Here is a 13,876-nt window from a genome sequence, read left to right on the forward strand (position 1 = left end):
TACTGGGCCACCTGACTGTATGCTGTTCTTAACACTGAGATGAGCTACTTGCATGGTTCTGTTGAGAATCACTGGTGTGAACTGCAAAAAGAAGTCCAGGGAAGTGAAGTGAATTAATAATGGTGGAGACTAATTTTAATACAGTGCAGCAAAGCAGGTGGAAGAAGGAGAAGCTGTTGGGTGTGTGTTCCTTTTGCAGGGCCACGCTGACCCCTACAGTTATCTTTGATTAGTTAACAGATGGGTTTGGGAGGTGCTTCAAAGCAGCAAAGGCATCCTGTGATCTGTCCTCACCCAGGGCCTGCTGAATGCCAGCTTGGACTGTGAAGAATCAGCAGAAGGGGTCAACGATGTTCTAACAGCGTGCCAAACCAAGTGTCCCATTGTGCTGTTCTCTGCAGTGGTAACCCTTCATGTTTTGTCCTTATTTTTAACATTAGATGTATATTCCTTGTCTATTTAAAGTGCATCTTTTAGACTTCATTTAAGGCAAACTGTGAAGTAAGGGATGATTGTTAGTGCCTTTGGAAAAATGCAGAGTGTTTTAGTATACCCTCTGATCCCAGCTCTGGACATGCAGAAGTGGGATGGAGGAACAGAGTTTAAGACAGAAGACAGAAGGGTACATGCCAACCCCAAATTCTGTAAAGCACTTTTTTGTTTTCCTCTCCATGTTACCCTTCATGCACTGTCTTACTTGGAGGTAGTTGGTTTTTGTTGCATCTTCTAAGTACATCCATCCCCTTTGTGGAACAGCTGAATTTTGAGCTCCTTCAGGTCCTGCAAGCGAAACTTCAGGGCCCCACGGTACAAACCATCATGGATGACCCACCTGGCATTTCCAGGATTGAAACTTCTTTGTGTTTATTATGTGTGTGTGTATTATGTGTGTGGGCTTCTACATTAAGGGCAGGAAAAAACCTGCCTCTCACTACCTGACTGAGAAAGCTTGCATGCATTACTACAAACATCTGCTAGGCATGCTGCTGCTAACACTGCTGGTTTCTGGCTTTCTTCCTAGCTCTGGTGGCCACAGTTGGAGCCAGTACTTTGCTCCCAGTGGAAGAGACTCTTTGGTGCTCCGCTTCCAGAAGAATTGGAGAGACTGAGGGAATGCCAGTCCTCAGCAGTGGGGTGTGTATGAGGACCTGAACACTGATGTGCAGGCAGGAGAGCTGCTCTGATGGACAGGCTTCCTGGACGCCTGATCTCTGAGACAGGCTGGATTTCAGCAGGCAGAAAGAAAGAAATGCTAGCGTGGGTTGAGGCTTGTAGCACAGCTGTAAACAGATTCCTTTGTAGAGTTCAAACTCAGAGTAGGTCACTATAATCATGTAGTCTGGCCTTCTGCGTAACGTGGGTCAGAGTGTTTCACCATAAGGAAAGGGAATCTTTTTAGAGGAGACTGGAAGGCAGAATCCTTGTTAGACAAACACTGGAAATGGCCTTAGCACACTGTTGAGTCATTTGGTTCATCAGTCACACCCTGCACTCCTGGATGTGGTGAATTTCAGATCTCTTGAAATTGCTGATTGCTTCTCAGCTGTTTCCTTCCCTCTCCATGTCATTCCCCCGTGGTAAATCTGGCTGTTCAGCATCCTGCAGCTTTTCCCCTAGAGTTGGACATTCCATGTAAGAATCTTCTTATGCCCTATTGCAGGCAATAAGCACGTGATTCTGTAGCACTGTACAGAGGTAATTAATTAGCTGCCCAACCTGTGGTAAGGGAGATTTTGGGAGGCTACTGGCTGTTGCTTCACTGTTTGTTTTTAATTTCTCTGAACAATCTCCACACTGTGTTCAACAGCAGGGAGAAAGCTGGGGAGAAAAAATGCTTTTTCTTTGGCCCAATCACAAACTGAAGCACTTTGCCAAAGCCCTTGAATCCCCTCCTCATTTACAGCTACGATTCCTTCTCTCAAACCATGACATGCTGGTTTTGTTTCCTAGCTTCCTTTCTTCAGGACAGGTTTTCCCTCTCTCTGGCCCTCCTTGGATTTCTGCTGCCTTCCTGCATTGCACTGTTCAACAGCACTCACCACGAGGAAGAGAGAGAAATGCACTGAGGAGACTGGGAACTGACACAGAGCAGGCAAGACTGGACTCATTTTAAACGTCTGCTGTTCTCCACGCTTCAAAAGTGAAAGCAGAATGCCTTTTCCTGGAACACCATTTCTCAGTTAGACCCTGTTGTGAAATCTTGCTGATGGCTTTTGGTAGAATGCAGTGTAAATTACCAGTCACTAAATATTTATCCTGCAGGTAAAGGTGTTTAAACTTCTAACTCAGATACTGACTTCTCTGCGAAGTCACTGAAGATTATTTGAACAGCTGCTCTGAAAAACAGAGAGAGTGCTGCAGAGGAGGGGAGTTCAGCTCTCCAGGATCACTTCTCCCACTGGCAAAGGAGAAATCCTTGTTGATCTTCATTCTGGAAACTTGGCAGAAGGGGTAAAGAGATACAGAAATGGAATTCCCTGAAGCCTTCTGCTCAGAAGGAAGTCGGGCTGCTGTCCTGGCAGCGGTGTGTGTTTATCTAGAGGAGATTGCAGGGACCAAAGCTCAGAGTGGGGAGTGTCTCTATATTGAGAAATTCACAGGTAAATCTTGTTTATGCAGAGCCTGTGCCTTATGACTTACTCTAAGTTTTAATCCCTGGGGCAGGAGTTGTGGTAGCAGCTCTTCTTGCTGTGGGACCAAATCCACCATTGTTTATACTGCTCTAGAGCCAAAAACTATTAATCAGAAGCTGATCTCACCAAGGTGATACGTGCATTTGGTACAGGTGAAATGATGACAACTTTGACCTTAAAAATCTGCCTTAAGATTGGAGGAGGACACTGGGAAGACCTGAAGCAATGCTTCTCTGCTCTTTTCCCTGCCTTACTGCTGTGTGTGTGCACCCAGTCCTGCTGTGTGCATAGCTTGCTGTCTGGCTCTGCCCTCTTCCTTCTCAGAGGGCAACAGTAACAGAAAAGGTTTTGTTGTACAACTCAAGGGGTGACACAAATAAAAGCATTACTTCAACTTCCCTGGGTTATAAAACCACTTTGATTGGAGTGGTTGGGATCCAGGGCAGCAGAGACGTGTGGCAGGACAGGATTACAGCGCACTTGCTGAGATGGGAAGCTGCACAGCATCTCCTTGTGGCATGCAGGCTGTTAACTCAGACCAGCTCTCTCCCAGATTTACATCTGTGGTAGCTTGCTTAGTTTTCCCTGTATTTGGAATAACTTGTCTTTTTTTTTGTCTGATTTACTTGCTTTGAATTTTTTATGGGATTTCCCTCGAGAAGCAATGAACCAAGTCAGGTCCCAGACTGTCTTGAAACTGCCTTCACCTGAAAACAGCAGCAGTGCTGTTCATCTGTACATGAAAATGTAGTTCATCTGAGTCCAGCCTGGGAATGCTGAGTTTCACTTGATGAAATGTTATTTCCTGACTGGAAAGTGTAAGTTCTGAGTCACCACCGCAGACACAACTAACTGCACTCTCTTTTCTTTGCAGTTTCTTGTTTCTCTGCTGTTCTTCTCACTCATGGATCTAATCTCAGCAAAAATAGCACCAAAGGTAAATTCAGCCCTCGGGGCATTCTCATGACACCAAATAGATCTGACCAGCTTGGTTTGCTGCCTAAAAATGCTTTGCACGAGTACTCTAAAAGCTGGTAGCTTGCTCTGCCAGAAGGAAAGGATCTGCAACATCCCAGACAGCCTGCTGAAAGCCCTTCTGTTCAGATCAGATTGAAGATGTATTTTCCTGTCTGATATTATCTTCCCTTTCACTACAGTAGCTTTTATTTCTCGTCCTGAGAGTCTTACAGCTTTCAGTTTTCTGCTCATACTTCACGCTTCCCTTGATTCCCATGCTGGAATCTCCTATCTTGGCTTCTGTGCATTTCACTTTTGTTCTAAGACACTTTTCCCCAGTCTGGAAACACACGGCATTTCACAGGAGATGGGCTCTGCAGCAAGGAGGAACACAGATTTCCAAATGATTTAATGCTGTAAAACAGAAGAGCAAAGACAAGAAGGTTCTTTCAGCAGCTCTCTGCCCTAAGCAACATCCTGCCTACCACTGTGTGTTTCTGTCCCTTTGTCATCTTCTCCATTCTGAAGTGCAGTTGTTTGTGGTATCAGCTAACAGGTCGGATCAGGGAGCAGATTCAAGTTTAAAATAGTCATTTGGTCCCAGCCTTTCTCTGGGGGAGTCAGGAGAGTGACAGAGAAAAGAAATATCTGCAGCAAACAGATCCAGAAGGTTGTTCTGAGTAAAATGTGTGATGCAAAAATCCTCTTAACCGACACTGGAGAGGTCAGAGGGGGGAAGTTGGCTGTGGGGAGCGGGGGGGGTAGATGCAGAACTCAAGCATCTCTCTGGAGCAAAGCTGGGAAGCATGCTGGTGATGAGCTGGCTGCTCATCAGTGCTGCTTCCTCTGCCTTTGCAAATGATGCTCAAGTGAGCAGTGCTGTGACTTGGTTTGGTGATGCAGCCTCGTGCACTGCAGAGTGCCTGACTGCCCAGGGAGGAACTCAGCCCCCGGTTGAGGAGAAAGGCTTGGGCTAAATTCCCAGACGTCCTCTGTTAAAGCATTTCACATGCACGATCTCTGACTGAAACTTTTCTGCTTTGATACAGTTAAAACCTAAGACAATCTAGACAAACTGTCCTTTCTGACACCCAGGAAGGTGTGGATTTTCAGACGTCTCTGGAATGGGCCCTGGAGATCTTGCAGTGCCTGGAAGAGAGGGGCATATCCTGGCCACTGCTCTTCCTGTCAGCAGAAGAAGGTGAGTGAGTCTTCCTGCAAGGGGTGAGAGGGTGAGGTTTGGTGCTGGACAGTAATGCTTTATTTCTTTGATTAATGAGCGTGTTTGTAAGGAGGAACTCTGGTGCTTTTGTGGGCTGCACGGAAAAAAAGAGTTTCATTAAAAGCTGCTTCTACTCTGCAGTATGGTGACGTGGCTGCTAATTAGGAGCGACTGAAACTCAATTATTGTTTCATCTCATAGGAAAAGCCTAAAAGGAACAGCTTCCTTCTGCCAGGGTCACTGCACCCACCATTAGGGTTTACTGTGTGCTGGGAAGAAGCTGTGCAGACCCTGCATGAGGTAGCAGAGGACCAATGAAGGGACCTAATGATTTTCTGTGCCTGTTGCAGGCTCTAGAAAATACTCTGTCCTGCGCTGCTCAGCCTCAGACCGCCACAGCCGGCTCTTGCCTGTTGCCTTCTACAGGTAATGTCCTGGTTTCAGAAGGAATGCCTGTGGGGAGGATGTGGGTGGTGACTGACAGGCACTGCAGCTGGCCTGGGGATGAGCCGAGCTCTTCTGTTAGCCGTGCACGAGAGAACAGTGCATCACAGCAGGACTGCTGCTGAAGAATCCCTGTATATATTGCTAGAAGTTTCCCTGCACGCAGTGGGGAGCTGTAAGATGAGTGGTAGCAGGAGCTCTAGCTGTATTTGCCCCGTGTGTTTCCCTCTGAACCAGCACTGACCAGGTGGTGCACACATGATTTCCCACAGCCTTACCCCTGGCTTCCACCACGAGCTGCTCACCAGACAGCACTTCTTCCTTTACGTGGCGCTCAATCTCTACATCCAGCTGCTTCAGCTCTTTGTGGAAGGGAAAGACCTGCCCCAGCCTGAGCAGGTAGGAAGAGGCCCAGGCCCTGCAGAACACACGGGTGAAGCTCAGTCTCTTTATTTCTTGTAACTCTGAATCGTATCTGTGATCCATTCCCAACGCCGCTTGCAGCATCCTTGTTCTCACTTCCCTGTACAAAGTGGTGGCATGTTGTGGAGCTGCATTTGCAGGCATGCAGCTTGAGGTGGAGAGAACCCTGCAGGTGTTGCTGTCCTGCTGGTGCCTGAAACCTAAGATGCCTCACTGCTGTCTTGTATGGGACCTTAGGATGAACGTAGGCAGTGATGGAGGTACCTGCCCAACCTGTAGCTAGACCATGGGTACAGCACAATGGTTCTTTTTCCAGTTCAGGAGGTAGGGACTGAGACTTGAGAGAGACACTGCTCTGGGCTTTGATCTACCTTGTCTCTTCTGAGTTCCTCAGGCAGATCCCTTAGAAGTGATCTCTACAGCCCGTCAGTTCCTCCTTGGCGCAATTCCACGCTGCCCTGCCAAAAGCTTTGGAAACATAGGACTGGTGAGTGAGTGTTTCCTCTTCTATCACTCTGAGATGACTGTCTGCTCACTGTGTATCTTTCATGCCACACTCCAACTGCACTGGTGCTGCCTGCTTATCACACGCTCTGCAGTACCCTTCTGTAACACTGGAGCGGTGGAGGACACCTGCTGTTCAACCAGTGCTACAGCCTCAGCCCTCCTCCTCCCCAGCTGCAGGCTTCATCTTTCTCAGCAACATTAACCATGATTCTTTCATGCAGCCTTGCGCTCACCGCTTGCTTAATGCTCAGTCTTAAGTAAAATAGCAAGCATAGTTAAGTGACAGGTGTTGAAATTCCAGCCCTCCACCGTGCTGTCTGGCAAAGCCCGTTATTTCTGCCTGACTCAGCGACAGCACCTCTCTCTCCCTTCTACTTCTGCACATTGCTGAGAAGCAGCAAAACGATCTGATGCAGCTGTAACTTGCTTGGAGGAAGCAGGAGCAGGGCTGTTGCCATTTACTCTCTCCCCAGTTACTGGAGGCATGTGAAAAGCTTGACCCAGAGGTGGGAGCCACCCTCCAGCACTTCTCCCGGCCTGCTGCATCCATGGAGGTGGATGAAGAGCTGCTCCTGTTCTGAGTGACAGTGACACTGCTGCAGGGAGCAGGCTGAGCAGAACGTGCTGCCTGCAGGTGAAGGGAAAGACACCACACTACCTTTCCCACTAGCACTGTTTCTTTCCAATTACTTTGTAAATAATTTATTACAAGCATAACCATGAAGCTCTCATTACAATAAAAAGTAGGTTACAAACTTCAGTTTAGACTTGCTTTAGGATTTTTTTTTCTTTCCAAAACAAAACACCTGCTTTAAGTTGCTCCACTGTCATACGTACCCTTACAGCCACCCGGGGGCAATTCTGAGCAGGCAGCAGCTTGTGCAGGTTGGGAACAGCTGTGGGCCAACTTTGTTTCTACAACTGTGTGCGTAGAGAGAAGGGGGACAACAAAGGGGTGCTGCCAAACATCCACTCCCCTTGGATTAGACAGACTTAGTACAACACTGCTGAATCAGACGTGAGCATGGAGAATCACAGCATAACAAGCTTTTTCTGAGCAAGCTGAAGCTAATTCCATCGAGTTCCTTGGAGACTAAAACGTAGATTAAAAATCTCCACTCTGCCATATAGTTTCTATGGGGTCAGACTGGGAAAGCTTCCCCGTCCCCCTCAGGTGGGCTCTTGCTGTGCAGTCACTTCTGGCTTTACTGCCTGGCTTTCTGAAGTCCCTGATGTATTTAAGAGGAGAATGGGCTCTGACTCCAGGGGCTTGGTTTTGTCCTGAGTCTGGGTCAGAGGATGCACCATAGACATGTGGACATTAAGGTTATGGGCCTTCTCAAAACGTTTCCCACACTGGTCACAGGCAAACTCCAGCTCCGTCTCCGCTTTGTGTTTGGTCATGTGGTACTTGAGTGATGCTCGCTGCCTGCACTGGAAGCCACAGATTTCACACCTGCAAGGCAAAGCATGGGCTCAGCACCCAGCTCAGAGCCACAGCCCGAGCCCAAGCTGTTTGTCACAGTGACTAAGCCCATGTTTTCCTGCACTGAATAGGAGGAGGGAGCTGCAAGAGAATACTGCAGCTTTCAACAGCTGGCTTAAAGCATCTTCTAGAACCACCCAAGCCAAGGAGCATCATCATTCTCAGGTCTGTGGCTCATTGCTTGTAGCTGAGCATTCATCAGTTGAGCACTGAAGAACAGGCATAGGAGGGGTAAGACTTGCTCAGCAAAGGGAAGCTCTGGAGCTCAGACACACAGTGGGGAAGTGGATGAATATTTAAAGTGTCACAGAATTACACGGCACTGAGGACAGTAAGAGCTCAGCACAACTTCCTGACTCTTCCTGTCCATTTTCTTGGCTACGAAGGCATGATGAGGTACACTTACTGGAGGGGCTTTGCTCCCGAGTGCCGCATCTGATGGACTGAGAGGTGTTTGCGTTGCTTAAAGGTCTGCCCACATTCATCACAGATATAGTTGCGTACCTCTGCAATGGAAATGAGGAAAGACTCACCCACTGTGCTCACTTCTTAGCACAGGAAACACACAAGCAGCTGTCCATGGCTCCTAGGGGAGCCTGAATTCCTCCTCCCGCCTCAAGTCCCCTAGATGAAGGCTTGCTGCAGACTTACACATCAGGAAGACAGTTCTACAGCCCCCACAGCCTTGCTATGGCACCTACAAGCCCTGTACAAAGGAATTACCCCATGCTGGTAGCACCTGAACTCTGTGATGAGAGGCTGTGGAGACGCACCTGTATGAATGAGCTTCACGTGGCGCTGCAGGTACCGGTCGATCATGAACACCTTGTTGCAGCCTGGATGAGGACAGGGCCTCTCCCGAACTTCTTCATGATGCTCTTTGATGTGTTTCTGAAAAGAAAGGACAGAGCTTCCAACTGCTGGTTGACAGGCACAGAGCGGGGCTGTTTTCTCCAGAGAAAAGAACTGGGATCCCACAATAAGCAGGACACCCATCCTGGCAGCCTCGTGCACCAGCACTGCTTCATGTGAAAAAGCAGGGATGGATTTGGGTGCAAGCACGGCAGAGGGGATTTCACAGGACACAGCAGAACTCATTCCAAGAACTGCTGCTGAGCGGCTGGCTGGCAGCTCTGAGGAAGGAACAAAGCCTGAGCTTACCTTCATGCCATCTGCCCCCCTGTAGACAGCTGTGCAGCCCTGGTAAGGACACTTGTAAATGGTGGGCAGCTCCTCCCTGCAAAGCAGAGGCTCTCTGTCAGCCGAGGGCCTCGAGCTGGGACTGCAGCCTAGCCACACACTGCTCCTTATTACCTTTCACATTTGATTTTTTTTTTCCAGCCCGGTTTTGGCCCTGGCTTCTTCCTTACTTTGGGCTCTTCTGCCTTCTTTGCTTCTTTGCCATCACTTTTCTTGCTAGAAACCCTCCAGGAAGGAAGAAGGACATTTGTTTAATAATTGATGTCGATTCCAGATCTCCCACCTAATTGCCCTTGAATGTTACACCAGGCCGGGGGGCTGAGCCTGGCAACACCAGGAGCGTGCTGTCAAATGCAAGCAGGCCACATTGATGTATTCAGTGCAGGGCCATGCAGGAAAAAGCCTGCCCAGCTGAGCCCACCCCGTCCCCAGGAAGCAGAGGCAGCACCAGCCCTCCTGCTCAGCCACCCAGCTGCCCACACCGTGCTGCACAGCAGGCAAAGCCCCTCACTTTTTCTCAGGGTAAGGCTCGAAGGAGTCGTCTGAAGATTGCATGTTTCTCTTCTCCATTTCATCATCACTTAAGAAGTCTCTGAGAAAGAGAGAAAATGTCCTTTACCAAAACAGGACTCGGCTGACACTTCAGCACAGCAGCATGTTCTTCGTTCCCAGCATTTACCTTCCCTGTAGAACAGCACTGAGGCAACTGAGGCTCCACGTGTTCTCCTCCCCCACCATCTCCCAAAACAAATACAGCCCCCAAGCACAGCAAATAGCAGAACTGGTTCCTTTTAGGACTAATCTCTGTAAGAATCACTGAACCACTTTTAGGAGAACAAAAATGGCTGTTTCTGAGAGGACCTGATGTTGTAACAGCTTCCTATGCTAAGAAAAGTCATTTTGTAGAGCAAGAATGTAATACAAATGTCTGGCACAGGTTAATTGAGCTACAGGTCGTTCAGTATTTCCTCATGTGGAGCAGCCACATCTTTCTGTTTGTTTTTAAATCCCAAGCTACACAAGAAGCAATTAATTCTGAAGCCAGGAAACAAGCAGAAGGTTCCCGTGGTGCTTTTAACATGACAGCTGACAGATTTAGCTGATACACCAAAGTAAGGTTGCACTTGGCCCCTCTGAACCTCCACCTAACCAGCAGCTGTTCACACACCTCAGTTGCAGTCCCTGGATTTGGAAGGCTCGGCCAAATCTTGGCTCACAACAACCACTAAGCAGCCTGCATCCCAACTCGGGCTTCCTTATTCTCCCTGCTCACAAACAGGGTGATCTCAGAGCAGCAGCTCCTGCCTGTGAGCCCACACTGACCGCTCACAGCTGCGGAGGGGGACCAGCACCGGCACAACCAGCACGCAGAGCCACACGGCCCCACGCTGCCCTGCCACGGCCCTGCTGTCCCAGAGCACGGGGCAGAGCACAGCACAGCCAGCCGTGCCCACAGACAGCGCACGCTGCGCCTGCAGCACGTGGGAGGGAGCCTCCCTGCCCCTCAGTGCCACCTCCCAGGGCCTTCAGAGGACCGGAGAAGCTCTCCGCGCTCATTTCATACTCGCAAAGAAGACATTAAGGCTGTTTTAAACCCACTCTTCTCTCACCCCTCAGAAAGGTCACTGAACTCGTCTTTTACCCGCTCATCCGACGTTGCAGACAGAACCTGCTTCCCACTCAACTGTCCTAGGGAATGAAAGAGAACAAGGTACGTTACTAGGGAAAGCAGTGAAAAGAAGCCAGAGGCAGCTGGTGAGAAGGCACTGACTTAACTCATGGTGGCCCATACTGCAAAAAAGATGCGCTCCAAGACGAGTTAATGATTGTTTAAAATCAAAGTCAGTGCCTCATGAGCTCTGGGAGCATTCTCCCTGCACCCCAGGCAAGGAGCCCCTGCAGGTCCCACGAGCACTTTTTGGTTTCCCAGTCACTACTGCTCTGCAACCAAAAGACTCATTCCCCAGTGAGTTACAACCACCTTTTCTCTTTCCAGCAGCAGACATATCGTGTGACTGCCAGAGCTCAACAGATCCCAACTTCTGTAACTCAAAGTCAGCGGTAAGCCCCAAATCTTAAGAGAAGAACACAGCAGCAAATTGTATTAAGGCAGCCCAAGAGCAAGGCTCCCTGCACAGACAGAAGCACCTCATGCTGCTCACACTGCCCTGCAGTCACAGTGGGATGGGAAGACCCCCCACACTGACACACAGACAGGGTTGGGATTGACCCCAAACAACCACCTGGCAAACAGACAGGGACCACTCTGCACCACTTGACTGGTGAGAGCAGGACCACGTGGTCCTGGCAGGCACACACAGCCAGCTGGACAGCCACATCTCACCCCCTCATCGAGAGGAAAACGATGCACAGAGGCGAGGAGACCAGCTTGGCTGCAGGGCAGCTGGGCCAGCCAAAGCTTCACATCCTCCTTCCCTCTGCAAGAGCAGAGCTGATTCCCTGCACAACTAGCACTTCGGAGCTGCAGTTCGAGGACCCTACCAGTCCCCAAGGCGGGCCACCCATGCCCAGCAGTGCTCCTTGAGCAGATCTCTGCCTTACCCAGAGTCCTGGGGGGGGGGGCGATCAGAAGGGAAATCCCTTACCTGTGGCACTGCTCAGTGGTGACACGGGCTGGGGCAGGGCTTTCTCCTGTAACAAGGCTGTGCTGTCCAGCTGAGAATGAGACGAATCCCTGTCCTGCGCTGGCTCGTTCTCCAACTTCAGTGGCACTGATGTGGTCCCTTTGTTCGCGGGCTGCTGACAAGGAGTTGTCCTTACTGGAGCATGCTGGGCTTTGGGAGCAGAAACAGCCTCGGCATTGTCTGCCCCGTTGTCCGTCAAGCGCTGCGCCACGTTCTTGTTCCACTCCCGTTTGACAGCCAAGGCGTTGTCAACAAGCACCGTGCTACAGTCAGAATCCGTGTCCATGATGTAGTCGTGCCCATCCCCACAGCCCCAGACGGCACGGATGATCCCACAGTACTCAGAGGACAGCACGCTCTGCAGGCTCGGCACCGACTGGCAGCCCCCGGCGTGTGCATGTGCCCACGTCACCAGGCTGTGCAGGCACTGGGGGCTGGAGGTGATCAGGTCAACTGTTGAAAGGGGAGAAGCAGCAGGCACGGGGTCAGTGCTTGCAGACCCATTCCTTCTGCACGCCCGGACCGAGATGTGTGGCAGCAGGGCAGGGAGGCACCCTACAGGCTGCTCTTTGCTTCCTGCTGTACGCCAGAACCGCCCTGCCCTCAACACCCCTGAAAATCGACCCTTCCCCACTGGAGGAGGCAGCTCTGTGAGCAGCTACTCACCCAGACAGGAGGCACCTCCTTCCACGCCAGGCTGGGCCGGGGCCGCACCGCTCCTGCAAAAGCCAGAACAGCACTGGTAGCATTAGGGGGGCCGTGCTGAACACACAGTGATCCATTGCTCCCAGTAACTACCGGGAGCACAGAGCTGCACGTACTTTCCTTTCGACTTGATGTGGCCCGTGGGAGACGCGTTCACCCGCTGAATAAACGTCCTGAGGACGCTGCGGCACTTGTAGAACTGAGCGTGGCATTTCTTGCAGACGAACTGGGGCAGCGCGGGGTCCTGGCGCACCGCCACCCCGACCAGCCGCTGGAAGTCCGTGAAGAAGACCTGATCCACGCGGCGCTGCTTCTCCGAGTTCTCCCCCATCACAGGAACCTTCCCAAAAGCGTTGCGCAGGCTCCTGGAGGAGAACTTCCCGTGGCAGAGGCGACAGTATCCGGTGCTCAGGGCTCTGCCGATTCCTGCGAGACAAGGACTGGATTGAGCTGCACGGTGCCTGCTGCAGGAGCACGCAGCCAGCTGCGGCCCGAGGGCATTGGCACACAAGAAGACAACATCCCCATCCCTCGATTCAAGCCAAGGCTGACTTCAAAGTCCTGGCTTCAGCACCCAGCACAGGACAACCGGAGGAGTGAGACCTCTGTGAGTCAGAGCAGAGCAGGGGCTCCACACCACCACCCACAAACCTACGACATCCCTGCCCCGGACCCATGGGCGGCTGTTCCAGACCTGACTCGGGTCTTCTCAAGGCTCTCACACATACAAGCTTCCACCAACACAACACTGTCCTCCAGCTGAAGTGCTTCTTTTTCTTCTCTAGTGCTTATCTCCAAAGTATTAACAGCCAGCAGCCACAGCCCTCAGTGAGCCACAGCCTCACAGATCCAACCCTGCCCAGTGCACTGTTCCTAACAGCCTAACGGTCCCACAGCCACGCACAGGGAACCAAGGAGGCTCGCAAGGACGGAGTGGCCACTGCCTCAGAGCAAAGAACGACGCCACAGCTCTGCTCTAAGGGCACTGACCGTGCGCTTCCCCCATGGCAGCCGCTGTGCAGGGACCCCCAGCGCCTTTTCTTGCCGCGTTTCCAACATTTTCTTCCCCATCTACATTCCTGCCCTCACTTTAAGCCACTGACGGCAACCAGATCAAGGCCGCGGCCTGCAGCTCAGCGCCCTGGGATGGGGCCGCTCAGGGCGCTGCTCCCCACTGCCCCCCCCCTCCCCCCCTCCGAGCCCCACGGCCGGAGCGAGGCTGAGGCCTGCAGCTCTGCTCCCTACGGCCCCACGTACGGCAGCAATCGGTGCCTCGCGCCACTCGAGGCCTCGCAGCCTCCCTCATGTCCCCGTGCCCCCACCGCCCCTTGGCCCCACCCGAAAGCCTTGGCCCGCCCAGCTCTCACCTGCCTCCGCCGCCCCCCCGGGCCGTGCCCAAGCGGAGTCCTCCGCCGCCACCGGGGCCCACCCCGCGGTCGGTTCGGGCCCGGCCTCCCCCTCCGCGGACCCCCTGGCCGCGGGCCGCCTGCGGGACTCGGGGGAGGCCGCAGCGGAGCCGCCCGCGGCCGCCAGGAACCGCCCGCGCCGATCGCGCTTCATCGCCGCTCACCGCGGGCCCGGCGCGCCGCGCCCCGCCTCGCCTCTTATGGCGCCCCCTTGTGGGCCGGAAGACCCGGAGCTGCACTTCCGGTGC

At 51.9% G+C, this 13,876-nt stretch overlaps 2 protein-coding genes across 2 annotated transcripts in view; one reads left to right on the forward strand and one right to left on the reverse strand.

Moving 5' to 3' along the window:
* FANCA (FA complementation group A) overlaps positions 1 to 6,946 on the forward strand; it is a 32,427-nt gene extending 25,481 nt beyond the window's left edge. The window contains exons 35-43 of the mRNA XM_042885860.1: positions 299 to 403; positions 1,022 to 1,134; positions 1,951 to 2,092; positions 3,508 to 3,570; positions 4,686 to 4,791; positions 5,163 to 5,238; positions 5,529 to 5,655; positions 6,074 to 6,166; positions 6,660 to 6,946. Coding sequence (XP_042741794.1) covers positions 299 to 403; positions 1,022 to 1,134; positions 1,951 to 2,092; positions 3,508 to 3,570; positions 4,686 to 4,791; positions 5,163 to 5,238; positions 5,529 to 5,655; positions 6,074 to 6,166; positions 6,660 to 6,767 — 933 coding nt within the window. The 3' untranslated portion in view covers positions 6,768 to 6,946. The remainder of the gene's footprint in view (positions 1 to 298; positions 404 to 1,021; positions 1,135 to 1,950; positions 2,093 to 3,507; positions 3,571 to 4,685; positions 4,792 to 5,162; positions 5,239 to 5,528; positions 5,656 to 6,073; positions 6,167 to 6,659) is intronic.
* On the reverse strand, positions 6,862 to 13,782 carry ZNF276 (zinc finger protein 276). Its single transcript, XM_042885967.1, has 11 exons — positions 13,590 to 13,782; positions 12,339 to 12,648; positions 12,184 to 12,236; positions 11,479 to 11,970; positions 10,483 to 10,561; positions 9,384 to 9,464; positions 8,987 to 9,097; positions 8,834 to 8,909; positions 8,446 to 8,563; positions 8,079 to 8,178; positions 6,862 to 7,642 (listed from the first exon to the last, which is right to left on the reverse strand). The coding sequence occupies exons 1-11, from the start codon at positions 13,780 to 13,782 to the stop codon at positions 7,357 to 7,359; spliced, it is 1,899 nt and encodes a 632-aa protein (XP_042741901.1). The 3' UTR covers positions 6,862 to 7,356.
* Between the last annotated feature and the right edge of the window lie 94 nt (positions 13,783 to 13,876).

The sequence above is a fragment of the Lagopus leucura genome, unplaced genomic scaffold (genome assembly GCF_019238085.1).
Source record: "Lagopus leucura isolate 7727_CA_CO unplaced genomic scaffold, USGS_WTPT01 Super-Scaffold_100053, whole genome shotgun sequence".
Classification (NCBI taxonomy): Eukaryota; Metazoa; Chordata; class Aves; order Galliformes; family Phasianidae; genus Lagopus; species Lagopus leucura.